The sequence below is a fragment of the Carcharodon carcharias genome, chromosome 33, assembly GCF_017639515.1.
Source record: "Carcharodon carcharias isolate sCarCar2 chromosome 33, sCarCar2.pri, whole genome shotgun sequence".
NCBI lineage: Eukaryota > Metazoa > Chordata > Chondrichthyes > Lamniformes > Lamnidae > Carcharodon > Carcharodon carcharias.
In genome coordinates, this window is record NC_054499.1 from 16,098,859 (window position 1) to 16,112,906 (window position 14,048).

Consider the following 14,048-nt stretch of genomic DNA (forward strand, 5'->3'; position numbering starts at 1 on the left):
CATCTACAAGGCACAAGTCAGGAGAATGATGGAGTACTCTCCACTTGCCTGGATGAGCATAGCTCCAACAACACTCAAGAAGCTCAACACTATCAAGGTCAAAGCTACCGCTTGATTGACACCCCATCCACCACCTTCAATATTCATTACCTCCACCAGGTGCACAGTGGCATAAGTGTGTACCATTTACAAGATGCAGTGCGTCAACTTTGTAAGCCTCCTTCGACAGCTTCTTCCAAACCACCTAGAAGGATCAGGGCAGCAGATGCATGGGAACACCACCTCTAAGTTCCTCTCCAAGCCACACACCCTGACTTGGAACTATATCGCTGTTCCCTCACTGTTGCTGTATCAGAATACTGCGACTCCCTCCTGAACAGCATCGTTGGGGTACTACACCACAAGGGCTGCAGCAGTTCAAGAAAGCAGCTCACCACCGCCTTGTCAATGACACCCATATCCCAAGAAAGAATGAAAAATATAATGTTGGGGTGTATATCGTCCTTGTTATTTTGTGAAGAGAATTAGTCCTGATTGAATAAAGTGAATTTGACCTGAATTGATGCTCTGGCCACTTGTCGTCTGAGAAATACCATTTAACGTTTTGTTCTGATGTCTCATGAAAGCGTGAACAATCTGTGGTTGAAAGGTCGAGCAAGCCTACCCAAGGGCTCGTGTGAGACATGTGGTGTCTGCCACTATACCTAAATGCTTTGTTTGCCCCTTGGGGTATGCTATAGAAATAGTACTGAGAGTGGCGTCCACACCCCCCCCCCCCCCCCCCCCACTTGCCAATTATGGCAGTGACTGACAGCAGTGAAGGCATCTGACTTACACCCATGTTTGCAATGGGTTCAAATCCCTAGATTCCAGGCAATGCCACCCACTGATGGCAGCTGGAGTATAATATAGGGAAATGTGAAGTTGTTCACTTTGGTCATAAGAATAAAAAAGCAGAATTTTTTTTTTTATAAGGTGAGAAATTTGTAAGCGTTGATGTTCAAAGAGACTTGGGTGTGCTTGTACAAGGAATGCAGAAAGTTGGCATGCAGGTGCAGCAAGCAATTAGGAAGACAAATGGCATGTTGGCCTTTATTGAAAGGAGATTGGAGCATAAGAATAAAGAAGTCTTGCTACAGTTGTACTGGGTTTTGGTGAGTTCACATCTGGGATACCATGTGCAGTTTTGGCCTCCACGTTTAAGAAAGGATAAACTTGCATTGGAGGTGGTACAGCAAAGGTTCACTGGGATGAGAAGGTTGTCCTATGGTGAGAGGTTGAGTAAATTGGGCTTATATTCTCTGGAGTTTAGCAGATTGAGAGGCGACCTTATTGAAACCTACACGATTCTGAAGGGGTTTGATAGGATGGACACTGAGCTATTGTTTTTGTTGGTTGGGGGAGTCTAAAACACCGGGGCACAGTCTCAGGATAAGAGGCCGGTCATTTAGGACCGAGATGAAGAAAAAATTACTTCACTTAAAGGGTTGTGAATCTTTGGAATTCTGTACCCAAGAGGGTTGTGGATGCTCCATCATTGAATACATTCAGATTTTTGGTGTCTCTGGGAATTAAGGGATATGGAGCGTGGGCAGTAAAATGGAGTTGAAGCCCAAGATCAGCCATGATCGTATAGAACGGTGGAGCAGGCTCGATGGGCTGTATGGTCTACTCCTCCTATCTCTTATGTTTTTGTATTGCATTCTTTAACCCATGTAGTCAAAGGACAGTTGCACTGCCCCTTTGAGCAGATTGGGTAATCTGCTCCCATTGGCGCAGACGTATTTATTCTCGAATGCTGGCAAAGATAACATTTTTTTCTCTCTGTTTCTCTTCCTGCCCTGAATGCTGATCCACTTCTGTTCTGCTTATCCATTTCCCTCCTCAGCTCCACGAGCACTGCGCATACCTAGTGGACAGTCTGTGGGACCATGCTGGCTCAGTGCTGAAGGATTGGGAAGGGATGACGGAGTTGCTTCTGGAAGAGATTGGAGAGGAGGAGGAGGGTGAGTTCCTGGCGTGGACAGTGTGAGGGGGATGGTGCGGTGACACGAGGTGGTGCCTCTGTGATGTGATGCTGCTATCAGGCTTCCGCTAGAGTGTGACAATGGGAGTGAGATCCGTGACTGTTGAGAACTCTTAGCTCATCACCCGACAGTCCATGCCTCATGCAGGCCTTGGTGCTGCTGGGCGGCGCTGGGTGGGGATTGCGTGTGGAAGAGATTGAAGAAGATGGGCAGTGTGAGTGGGGCTGCACTGGGGAGCCCTGTGGGGCTGCACTTGGGGGTTGAGGGGGAGTGGTTTGGGTGGGGCTGCGCTTGTAGAGGGTGAGGGGGGAACACGTTCATGTGGGGCCGCGCTTGGGGGCAGGGAGGAGTAGTTTGTGTGGGGCTGCGCTTGTAGAGGGTGAGGGGGGGGGGGGCATTCATGTGGGGCTGCGCTTGGGAGGTCTGCATATGGGGCGCTATACTAGGGGCATGTGGGGATGCGCTCGATTAGGATGGGGTGTTATTGTATTCTGTGATTGGGAGCTGGTTCCTTTGTGACGATGCTTTCCCTGTGTTGCAGGGCTCAGTGATCAAGAGGAGAGTGCTCTGATTGAACTGATGGTGTGCTCTATGCGGCAGGCTGTGGAGGGTCACCCACCCATTGGCAGGGTTTCAGGAAAGAAGGTAATGCTGCATTCCCAGGCATCCTGGACATTCTCTAACAGCCTGGGAACATCAAGAGGAGACTCTAGCTGGGGGAGCTGGAGCTCTGGAGGAGTCAGGGAATCAATGGGGGGGCATCTGGCAGCCAGCGCCCTCTGGGGAGTGGAGGGTGGAAGAGGGAATGAGGTGAAAGTGTCAGAACAGTGTAGATCAGGTCACCCTGGGGGTCAGTGTGGTGTGGATCAGGTGACCCTGGGGGGGGGTGTCAGGGGTCAATATGGTGTGGATCAGGTGACCCTGGGGGGGAGGGTCTGTATGGTGTGGATCACGTAACACTGGTTGAGTGATCAATGCAGTGTGGATCAGGTAAGCAAGGGGGTGAGGGGTGAGGGTGTGGGTCAGGTGACTTTCAGGTGAGGGGTCAGGGTGTGGACGAGGTAACCAAGGGTGAGCTGACAGGGTCGTATGAATCAGGTGACCATGGGGGTGAGTCAGGGTGTGGGTCAGGTAACCCTGGGTGAGAGGTCAGGGTTTGGATGGTAACCAAGGGTGAGGGGTCAGGGTTATGTGGATCAAGTGACCCTGAGGGTGAGAGGTCAGGGTATGGGCCAGGTGGCCCTGGGCTCTCCAGCCTGAATTCTCTAATTTTCTTGTGTCAAAACAGCTGCTGACTGTGAAAGAAAAGAAGCAACAGATGGACGACCGGGTTAAACTGTCGGAGCACCTAATCGTCATCATCCCACAGCTCCTGGCCAAGGTAAGGGGAGGGGGACATCATCCTACAGCATCTGGTTAGGGTGAAGTTTTTTTATTAAGAGTTGTTTATACAGGGTGTTGGTGAGACTGCACCTGGAGTGCTGTGTACAGTATTGGTCTCCTTATTTAAGGAAGGATCTAAATGCATTGGAAGAAGTTCAGAGATTGTTTACTAAACTAATACCTGGAATGGGAGGATTGTCTTATGAGGAAAGGTTGGATCCACTGCAGTTTAGAAGGGTAAGGCGATTTCATTGAGGGGTCTTGACAGGGTGGATGTGGAGAGGATATTTCCTCTTGCGGGAGAATCTAGAACTAGGTGTCACTGTTTAAAAATAATGGGTCACCCATTTAAAACAGAAATGAGGTGAATTTTTTTCTCAGTCGTGAGTCTTTGGAACTCTTCCTGAAAAGGCGGCAGAAGCAGAGTCTGAATATTTTTAAGGCAGAGGTAGATAGATTCCTGATAAGCAAGGGGTTGAAAAGTTATTGGGGGTGGGTGGGAAGGTGGCATTGAGGTTACAGTCAGATCAGCCATGATCTTAATGAATGGCGGAGCAGGCTCGAGGGGCCGAGTGGTCTAGTCCTCCTAATTCATATGTTGGTGTCAGGGTGAGTGGAGGGTGTTTATCGGCGGATGGGCATTCTTTTACAGAGGTGGTGCAAGGGGGACTGATTTCCGGAGGGGCAGGGGTCGATTACAGAGGGGCTTGGCTGTTTGCTGATGCGGGAGGAACCAAGGGGCCATTTAATGATGCCCGACCTTTATTGACTTTCAGTATTCTGCCGATGCTGAGAAAGTGGCAAACCTGCTGCTGATCCCTGGTTTCTTCGACCTGGACATTTACTGCAGCAGGCGACTGGAGAAGGTAAGACCAGCTGTGGGAGGGACACATGCTCTCTCGCCTGACCCCCCCTCTTTCGCTTCCTCCATGTATCCCTCTGCCGTCAGCCCCCCCGCTCCATACACCAAGCTAATACTCTCTCTCTCTCTCTCTCTCTCTCTCTCTCTCTCTCTCCAATCGTTGCCAGTATTTGGACCTTCTGCTGAAGCAGATCCGGGACATTGTCGAGAAGCACACAGAGATGGATGTGCTGGAAGCCTGTAGTCGGGCATACTACACCTTGTGTAATGAGGACTACACCATCCGGAACCGTGTGGATATTGCTCGCAGCCAGATCGTCGACACGCTGGTTGAGATATTCACTCAGTCCGTGGAGGAACTACTGCATGAGGTCAGTCTGCTTGTGGCTTCGCTGCTACCTGGAGGCAGTATGAGAATGACTGATTCAAAGTCTAACAATGACTCCATTTTAAGCTACTTATCCTTGTTTTCAAATCCCTCCATGGCCTCATCCCTCCCTATCTCTAATCTCCCACCCTACGACCTTCGACATCTTTACACTGCTTTGCAAAGACAAAAATAGCTGGAAAAACTCAGCAGGTCTGACAGCATCTGCGGAGAGGAACATAGTTAACGTTTCGAGTCAGTATGACTCTTCAACAGAACTAAGGAAAAATAGAAAAGAGGTGAAATATAAGCTGGTTTAAGGGACGTGGTGGGACAGGTAGAGCTGGATAGAGAGCCAGTGATAGGTGGAGATAATCAAAAGATGTCATGGGAGGGGGTTGAGGTGTAGGGGGTGATGGAGGAGTGGACCAGGGTGTCCCAGAGGGAACGATCCCTGCGGAATCCCGCCAAGGGGGTGTGAAGGGAAGTTGTGTTTAGTGGTGGCATCATGCAGGAGTTGGCGGAAAAGGTGGAGGATGACCCTTTGAATATGGAGGCTGATAAGTAGGGTGATAAGTGAGGACAAGGGGGACCCTATCATGGTTTTGGGAGGGAGAGGAAGGTGTGAGGGCGGATGCGCGGGAGATGGGCTGGACGTGGTTGAGGGCCCTGTCAACCACCGTGGGTGGAAAATCTCGGTTAAGGAAGAAGGGAGACATGTCAGAGGAACTGTTTTTGAAAGTGGCATCATCAGAACAGATGCAATGGAGGTGAAGGAACTGAGAGAATGGGATGGAGTCCTTACAGGAAGCGGGGTGTGAGGAGCTGTAGTCGAGGTTCCTCCGGGACACCCTGGTCCACTCCTCCATCACACCCTACACCTCAACCCCCTCCCACGGCACCTTCCCATGCAACCACAGAAGTTGCAACATCTGCCCCTTTACTTCCCCTCTCCTCACTTTCCAAGGGCCCAAACACTCCTTCCAAGTGAAGCAGTATTTCACTTGCACTTCCCTCAATTTAGTCTAATGCATTTGCTGCTCCTAATGCGGTTTCCTCTACATTGGAGAGACCAAACGCAGACTGGGTGACCGCTTTCAGAACACCTTCGGTCTGTCCGCAAGCATGACCCAGACCTTCCTGTCGCTTGCCATTTCAACACTCCACCCTTCTCTCATGCCCACATGCCCGTCCTTGGCCTGCTGCACTGTTCCAGTGAAGCTCAGCGCAAACTGGAGGAACAGCACCTCACATTCCGACTAGGCACTTTACAGCCTTCCGGACTGAATATTGAGTTCAACAATTTTAGATCATGAACTCTCTCCTCCGTCCCCACCTTTTTTCCAATAATTTATATCGATTGTTCTTTTCCCACCTATTTCCATTATTTTTAAATGTATTTCCATCCGTTGTTTTATCTCTCCTTTTTAGCCTATTTCGATCCCTCCCCCTCCCCCCACCCCACCCCCGCTAGGGCTATCTGTACCTTGCTCTTCCTGCTTTCTACCCTTAACGTCACCTATTATCACATTCCTTAGATAATATCACCACCATCAACACCTCTTTGTCCTTTTGTCTATGACATCTTTTGGGTATCTCCACCTATCACTGGCCCTCTATCCAGCTTTACCTGTCTGTCTCACACACACACACACACACACACACACACACACACACACACACAACCCCCCCCCCAACCCCACCTTAAACCAGCTTATATTTCACTTCTTTTCTATTTTTCCTTAGTTCTGTTGAAGAGTTATACGGACTTGAAACATTAACTGTGTTCCTCTCCGCAGGTGCTGTCAGACCTGCTGAGTTTTTCCATGTATTTTTGTTTGTGTTTTGGATTTCCAACATCTGTAGTTTTTTTCTTTTACACTCCTTTACTTCTGCCCACTTGAGCATCCCCTCGATTTTAATCACTGCTCCATTGGTGGCTGTACCTCCAGCTACCTGGGCCTTAAGCTCTGGAACTCCCTCCATGATCCTCTCCACCTCTCCTGCTTTAAGATGCTCCTTAAGACCGACCTGTTTGACCAAGCCGTTGGTCACCTGATCTGTGAGCTCCTCATCTTGCTCGCTGTCCAATTCTCAGATTACACTCCTGTAAAGCACCTTGGTTTATCATATTAACAGTGCTACGGGAATGCAGGCTGTCATTGAGTTTGAAACTTGCAGGTTGAGAGGGAGGAGGATGTGTGAGCTGTAAACCATGCAAGAATTGAGTGACAAGTTGGGATGGGGCGATGGTGGGGGTGGTGCTGAGAGCAGTGGGGGTGGGGAGCAGTGGGGGATAATGTGCTCCAATGGGTGTGACTGACGTGGGGTTGGGATGGGGAACTCCAATGGGTGTGGGAGGTTTGGGGTGGGGAGCAGTGAAGGAGACATATGCTCTGATAGGTGTGACTGACGTGGGGTGGATGAGCAGTGGGGGTTGGGGAGCATTGATGATTGGGGTTGAGGAGCTTTGGGGGCATATGTGCTCTGATAGATGTGACTGACTTTGGGTTGGAGGAACGGTGGAGGGCAGTTGGGGACAATGTGCTCTGATGGCTGTGACTGATGTTGGGTGAGTGAGCAGTGGAGGGTGGAGGGCAGTGGGGGATGATTTGCTCTGATGGGTGTGACTGATGTTGCATGGGGGAGGGGTCAGGGCTGGGGAGCAATGTGGGTCGGGAGTGGGGAGCAATGGGGACAGTGCGCTCCGATGGTGTGATTAACAGTGGGGGTGGAGAGGAGTGGGGGACGTTAGGCTCCGATGGTTGTGACTGACATTGAGTGGGATGGGGAGGAGTGAGGGTGACGAGTGGGGGACATTGGGCATGTATGTGATTGACATTGGTCTCTGTGATTGCAGGTAGGAGAGACCGATGAGGATAATTTGTACACGGTGGCGACATCACTGAAGAGAATCACTGCCCTCTACAAGTAAGTATGGCATTAAGTGTGCCCGAGAGAGCCTGAAACCCCAGGTATTACTGGGGCCCTGTAACTCTGAGCAACCTGGTTTCCTGGGTATAACCAGTCTTCACATTCCAGGCTGTTAGGTCTTTCAGAAACGCTCAGAAATGGGGAGGTCAGTGGGAGCATGGCTAAAAGACAAGGGTTCACAGCAGCTGAAGGGAAATAAATCAGTTCAGGTGAGCACACAGTGGAAACATTGGGTAGGATTAATAAAGAATGTTAGGCTTTGCTGTATGTTATGTACAGGCTTCCTAACAGTGATACAGTCACAGTATCCATAAATACAGGGATCAGAAAAGAATGTGGCAAATGAGATTTTGTCTTCCATATGGACTAACAGACATAAGAGGTCAACTGGTAAAGGCAATAATTTGCCCTGTATCCAGAGTAGTTTCCTGAAGCAACGGTGTCGGGTTTCTGCGTAACTCTGTTCAGCTCTCAGTGGAATCCGGACAGCATGGAATCATATGGCAGAAAAGGTCGCTGGATTCAAGTGTGGGTTTGTCCCACACCACTTTCTGCTTGTGCATCTGGGATCTTTTGCACGTCTGCCTATTCCCCTGAAGCAGAGTCCTCACCCACAAAGCTGGCTCTCCCACAGTGTCAGCGCGGCACGTTTCTACCCATTGCACCCATTCGGGTGCGCTCATCACATTGTGCCCAGGTACCCGGGTCACCTGAATCCAGGGTTAATCACCCGAGCTGGAGTGACTGTTGAAACCTGACGTTGTTACGTTTCTGTCGTTGCTGCTGCCGCCCCTTTAAATTCAGCTTGGTCAAAAGCAGAACGGGGCATATCTGCGTGGCTTGTATTGGCTGCTTTGGTTTGCCCGTGTTACATAACGAGTAGTCAGCTAAAGCTAATGTAAAAAAAAAAATAAGAGACGGAACATTAAATCAGTCAATTGAAGAATAGCTCATTCCCTGACAATCCCACCCCTCTTTGCTGGGCTGGAAGAGTGCCTTGTTCCTGTCACTGGTGGATGATGCTGCTCATTTGCGCTGGTTATTGAGTGATTTTACACTGGCTATGGGTTTCTGCAGAAACCCTGAGCACAACTTCACCATGGCAAATCGGGTGCTGTACCTGGCACCTGGGTGCATCACCTCAATCGTGGCCCCAGCAGAAACTCGAGTAAATTTTAGGATCAACAAGGAAATGATGGACTGCACTTAGCAACTGGCTAACGAGCTCCAGTTAATGAATAATCTGACAATGAGGGAGCATCTTGACAGTAGTGACCATAACATGATAGGGTTCGCGAAGGAGAAAGATCACACACGGACTGAGGTCTTATTTTAAGTAAGGTTGATGGAAGGGATGTGGAGATGTTAAACTGGGTGGAGCTGTTAGCGGGTAAACCTACAGAAAAAACAGTGGGAGATATCCAAAGAAGTATGAGACCATTAAAGAATCAGTTTTTCTGAATATATCAGGATTGGAGAAGGGCTGAGGGAGCTGTGGTTCCATTAGGCAAACAACATAAATAGACAACAGGCAGATTTATTAGACAAGTAGTGCGTATCCAATTTTGTACCAGTGATTTAAAAAGGAGCTAAAAGTGAGTTTAATTAAGTTTCTCAAAAATGGCAATGGGGGAAATAATGGTTTTGCGACAGATAAATCTCTCAGATTCCATTCCTGGGCATTAAAAAAAATGGTGAGAAAATTGAGGAAACCGTGTGTCATAGCCTTTCGAACCTGTCGTTTTGGGAATAGTCCTGTTGAATTAGCAAATGTTTCAAAAGGGTGGTAGAGAGAATTCAGGTCGCACTGGGCCTGTCAGTTTAACCTTGGTGGTGGGGAAGCTACTCGTGGGGGAGTCATGTCAGAAGGGCCCAAACAACGGAGCATTTGAACCTGAACGAACTGATGGAGAGAGCCAGCCTGGATTTGTCACAGGCAAGTTGTATCTGACTAATCTAGTTCGGTTTTTCGAGGCAGGTCAGGTTGATGAGGGAGCGTCTATGGACATTGACTATATTTAATTCCAGGAAGTATTCCCTGAGGTCCCACATTAGATTATTAGCAAAAATATAATGGCGGGGAATTGTGATGTGAGGGGAAAATCTAGTTGAGGGGTAAGAGACAGGAGGGATAAAAGGAGCGTGTTCTTCTGATTGGCTGGATGTGGATCGCTGGTGTTGTTCTGGGATCTCATCTTTTCACCATATTTATTGAAGCAACCGAGAATGGTATACTTAAAATTTGGTTCAGTCAGCAAAGTTAAAATTTGTCAATGGAAGCAGCATGTAGCAAAGGGGCGTTGATAGATTCAGTGAGGACAGGTGCAAAAAAAAGCAAATATAATGCTAGCCTTTATCTTGAGGGGTGGAACACTATGCGGAGGAGGCAATGTTACAGCTGGACACAGCTCTCTTGTTAGACTTATCCTGGAGTATTGTGGCCAGTTTTGGGCACTGCACCTCAAGAAGGATATGATGCCCTTGGAAGGGGGTATAGTGCAGATTGACCAGAATGATCCTGGGACTAAAAGAGTTTCGTCAGCAGGACAAATTGCATAGACTTTGCTTGTAGCCCCTTGAGTATAGAAAATTAAGGCACAATCCAATTGAGATGTCTTAGATGATTATAGGAGCTGATAGTTCCTCCAGCTATCCCTTTGCTAGGGAAGGGGAGTTCAGAACAAGGGGGCAGAATCTTAAAATTAGAACCAGGCCTTTCAGGGGTGATGGCAGGAAGCACTGCTTCACACAAAGGGGAGTGGAAATCTACAGCTCTGAGGCTTGTCCGCTGATTCTGGCTGCTGCTCTGACACTTATGGCCATATCTTACCTCAGCGCTGCTTCATAAAATTCCTTCCTGTTCAAGGACCTTTGCTGTCAACCTCCCCTGGCAAGGCTGGCCATGGCTGATCTGCCCAGGTGCGCCCTAATCTCTTGACTCCACCACTGTCTCTAAACTGTCTGACTGCTTATCCGACATCCAGTACTGGATGAGCAGAAATTTACCCCGATCAAATATTGGTAAGACTGAAGTCATTCCCTTTGGTCCCCAAGCACCGACTCCATCCCTCTTCCTGGCCACTCTCTAAGTTGAACCAGACTGTTTTCAACATTGGTGTTCTATTTGACCCTGAGATGAGCCACTAACTACACATTCCCACCATCACTGGGTCTAATTCCACCTCGGTGATACTGCCAGCCTCAGCTGCTGTCTCAGCTTATCTGCTGCTGAAGCCCTTATCTGAAATATAGAAACGAGGAGCAGGAGCAGGCCATTCGGCCCTTCGAGCCTGTTCTGCCATTCATTATAATCATGGCTGATCATCCAACTCAATATCCTGCTCCCACTTTCTCCGCATGTCCTTTGACCCCTTTTGCCCCAAGAGCTACATCTAACTCCTTGAAAACATACAATGTTTTGGCCACAACAATTTTCTGTGGTAATGAATTCCACAGGCTCACCACTCTCTGGGTGAAGAAATTTCTCCTCATCTGAAGCCTTTGTTACATCCAGACCTGCCTATTCCAACACACTCCTGGCCAGCCTCCCATGTTCCGCCCTTCATAAACTTGAGGCCATCCAAGCCCTGCTGCCTATTTCCTAACGTTCACCATCAACCCCCCCGACCCCGGTCCTCATTAGTCCACGTTGGCCTCTGGGTCTGGCAACACCGAGATTTTAAAATTCTCCTCCTTGTTTTCAAACCCACTCAGGCCTCGCCCCTCCCTATCTCTGTATCCTGCTCTGGCCCCAACAATCTCAAATATCTGCACTCATCTAATTCTGGTCTCTTGAGTATCTCCGGTTTTATAGCTCCACCATTTGTGGGCGTGCCTTCAGCTGCTTTGACCCTAAGCTCCAGAATTCTTCCCTAAACCCTTCTACCTCTTCCCCCCACGCCACCCTTTTCCAAAGCTCCTTAAAACCTACCTCTTTGATCCAGCTTTGGGTCATCTGCCCTAACACCTCATGTGGCTTTGTGTCTTATTTGCTTTACAATGCTCCTGTGAAGCACCTTGGGATATTTTTTTCATCGAAGTTGCTACATAAGGATAAGTTGCTCTTGTTGGCTGCCTGAGTGAGACCCGGTGTCCTCAATCTGCCTGACTCTGTCTTCACAGTGCCCATGACCTTACCAGGTGGGAGTTATTTGACAACTGCTGCCGTGTCCTGGAACGAGGGATTGACACAGGGGAGATCCCGGAACAGGTAAAGCAACGTATCCGCGTGCCAGCCAGCTCCTGGTTTAACCGTGTATGAAATTCTTTATAGAGTGCCTTTCCGAGGCAGGGTTCAGGTCAGGGACTGCCGAGCCTGCACATACTGCCCGGAGATGAAGTTGGACAGTCAGTGATTCTGGGTTTCCCTGGTCGATGGGCAGCAAAACTTCCAAGTGTGGGCCTAGGATGTACGTCAAGGACCCCGAGTCCCTGCACCTTCTCCGAATTCTGTTTGACATGTGATCGATAATGGCAAATGGATATTTAGGGCCACTATTAGACTGAGCGAGTGTCTTGGAATGTGCAGAAGTGCTTGACAGCCAGTGAAGTCCTTTTGAAGTGTCTTTCCTTTGTAATGTAGGAAACTTGGCAGCCAGTTTGCATACAGCAAGATCCCATGAATAGGATTGAAATACTTACCAGAAGATCTGATTTAGATGTTGATTAAAGGATGTTTATTGGCTAATATAGTGCACAGAATGTCTAAGTAGTGCCTGACATATTTTACATCCACTGGATAGAGTATACTGAATGTTTCATTAGAGAATTGGCCACACTGTCAGCTCAGTGCTTCCTCGGTACTGGCCCTTGATAGTGCCACGTCGCTTCCTCATTCCTGGCCCACGATCAGTGCGACATCGTTCCCTCGGGCAGCGCGATGTCGCTCCCTCGGTCCTGGCCCTCGGGCAGCGCGACGTCGCTCCCTCGGTCCTGGCCCTCGGGCAGCGCGACGTCGCTCCCTCGGTCCTGGCCCTCGGGCAGCGCGACGTCGCTCCCTCGGTCCTGGCCCTCGGGCAGCGCGACGTCGCTCCCTCGGGCAGCGCGACGTCGCTCCCTCGGTCCTGGCCCTCGGGCAGCGCGACGTCGCTCCCTCGGTCCTGGCCCTCGGGCAGCGCGACGTCGCTCCCTCGGTCCTGGCCCTCGGGCAGCGCGACGTCGCTCCCTCGGTCCTGGCCCTCGGGCAGCGCGACGTCGCTCCCTCGGTCCTGGCCCTCGGGCAGCGCGACGTCGCTCCCTCGGTCCTGGCCCTCGGGCAGCGCGACATCGCCTCCCCATGTTAGCTTGGTCATGGCTCAAGTCTCTGGAGTGGGACTGGAACCCATGACTTTCTGTGTCAGAGGTACAAGTGCTAACCACTGAGAAATGACTGACATTACAAGGAGCACTCATCCCACAATGTACTCCGCTTTTTGTTGAATAGTTTCGGGGATGTGAAGTCACAGCCACTTTCTCCGCAAGCTCCTCATTGGACTCGGAATTCTGTTACATGCTCGTTTGGTAGGGCTGGAGCAGGTTTTCCAGGAGATTATGAAAATTAAGAGTAGCAGTAGACCATTCAACCCCTCAATCCTGCTCCGTTATTCAATAAAACCCTATCTACCTCAGTTCCAATTATGTCGTCCTATCCCCAAATCCTATCGATTTCCTTTGAGTCCAAAAGATCTCAGTCATGAATAAACTCAACGACTGAGCATCCAAAGCTCTCTGGGGTTGAACTCCAATGATTCACATCCCTCAGAGTAAAGAAAATTCTCCGCATCTCAGACCTAAACAGCCGAACCCTTACCCTGAGACAATGACTCTTTGTTTCAACCTCTCCACCCAGGGGAGGCATCCTCACATCATCTACTCCGTCAAGCCCCTTTGGAACCTTTTATGCTTCAGTGCGATCACCTTCATTCTTAGAAACTCCAAAGAGTATAGATCCAGTTTATTGTCTGTAGGCACAGACAGCTGAGTCAGCTGAATGTTAAGGTATTGTGGTCATGCTGATTTTGCTCTTCCTCTCTCTCTCATTCCCCAGATTATTATTCAAGCATTGCTCTGTGCTCACTTTCATATTCTCTGGAGACTGGCCATCATCTCCGAGTATCCAGCAACCAAGGTAAGATTGGCAGAACCTGTCTGCTGGGCTTCCACAGCTAGCTGCCAGCACCCCACTCCAAATAAGAGGGTGCAGCCTCAATCAAACTGATAGTGGAATATAGAGCAAAAGAGTTCCTCAATGGTTTTAGTGGTGCGCAGTTTGCAATCTTGTGCCAATAGAGCTGTCAGGTGGCTTGTGCTGAATGGGAAAGACGTATCAACTTTGGGCATGGTGCAGAGTAGCTGAAGGTACTGACACTTAACCTATGCTGTACCTGCTCTGTGTGTTTTGGACTGCGTAGAGGGAGCTTTACTCTGTATCTAACCCCATGCTGTACCTGTCTTGGGACTGTTGGATGGGGACAGTGTAGAGGGAGCTTTACTCTGT

General features: G+C 49.5%; 1 protein-coding gene across 1 annotated transcript in view; it reads left to right on the forward strand.

Moving 5' to 3' along the window:
- Nucleotides 1–14,048, forward strand: part of LOC121272293 (cohesin subunit SA-2-like) — an 88,338-nt gene that overhangs the window by 37,946 nt on the left and 36,344 nt on the right. The window contains exons 17-24 of the mRNA XM_041178870.1: nucleotides 1,889–2,006; nucleotides 2,569–2,672; nucleotides 3,316–3,408; nucleotides 4,187–4,276; nucleotides 4,440–4,643; nucleotides 7,500–7,570; nucleotides 11,696–11,783; nucleotides 13,599–13,679. Coding sequence (XP_041034804.1) covers nucleotides 1,889–2,006; nucleotides 2,569–2,672; nucleotides 3,316–3,408; nucleotides 4,187–4,276; nucleotides 4,440–4,643; nucleotides 7,500–7,570; nucleotides 11,696–11,783; nucleotides 13,599–13,679 — 849 coding nt within the window. The remainder of the gene's footprint in view (nucleotides 1–1,888; nucleotides 2,007–2,568; nucleotides 2,673–3,315; nucleotides 3,409–4,186; nucleotides 4,277–4,439; nucleotides 4,644–7,499; nucleotides 7,571–11,695; nucleotides 11,784–13,598; nucleotides 13,680–14,048) is intronic.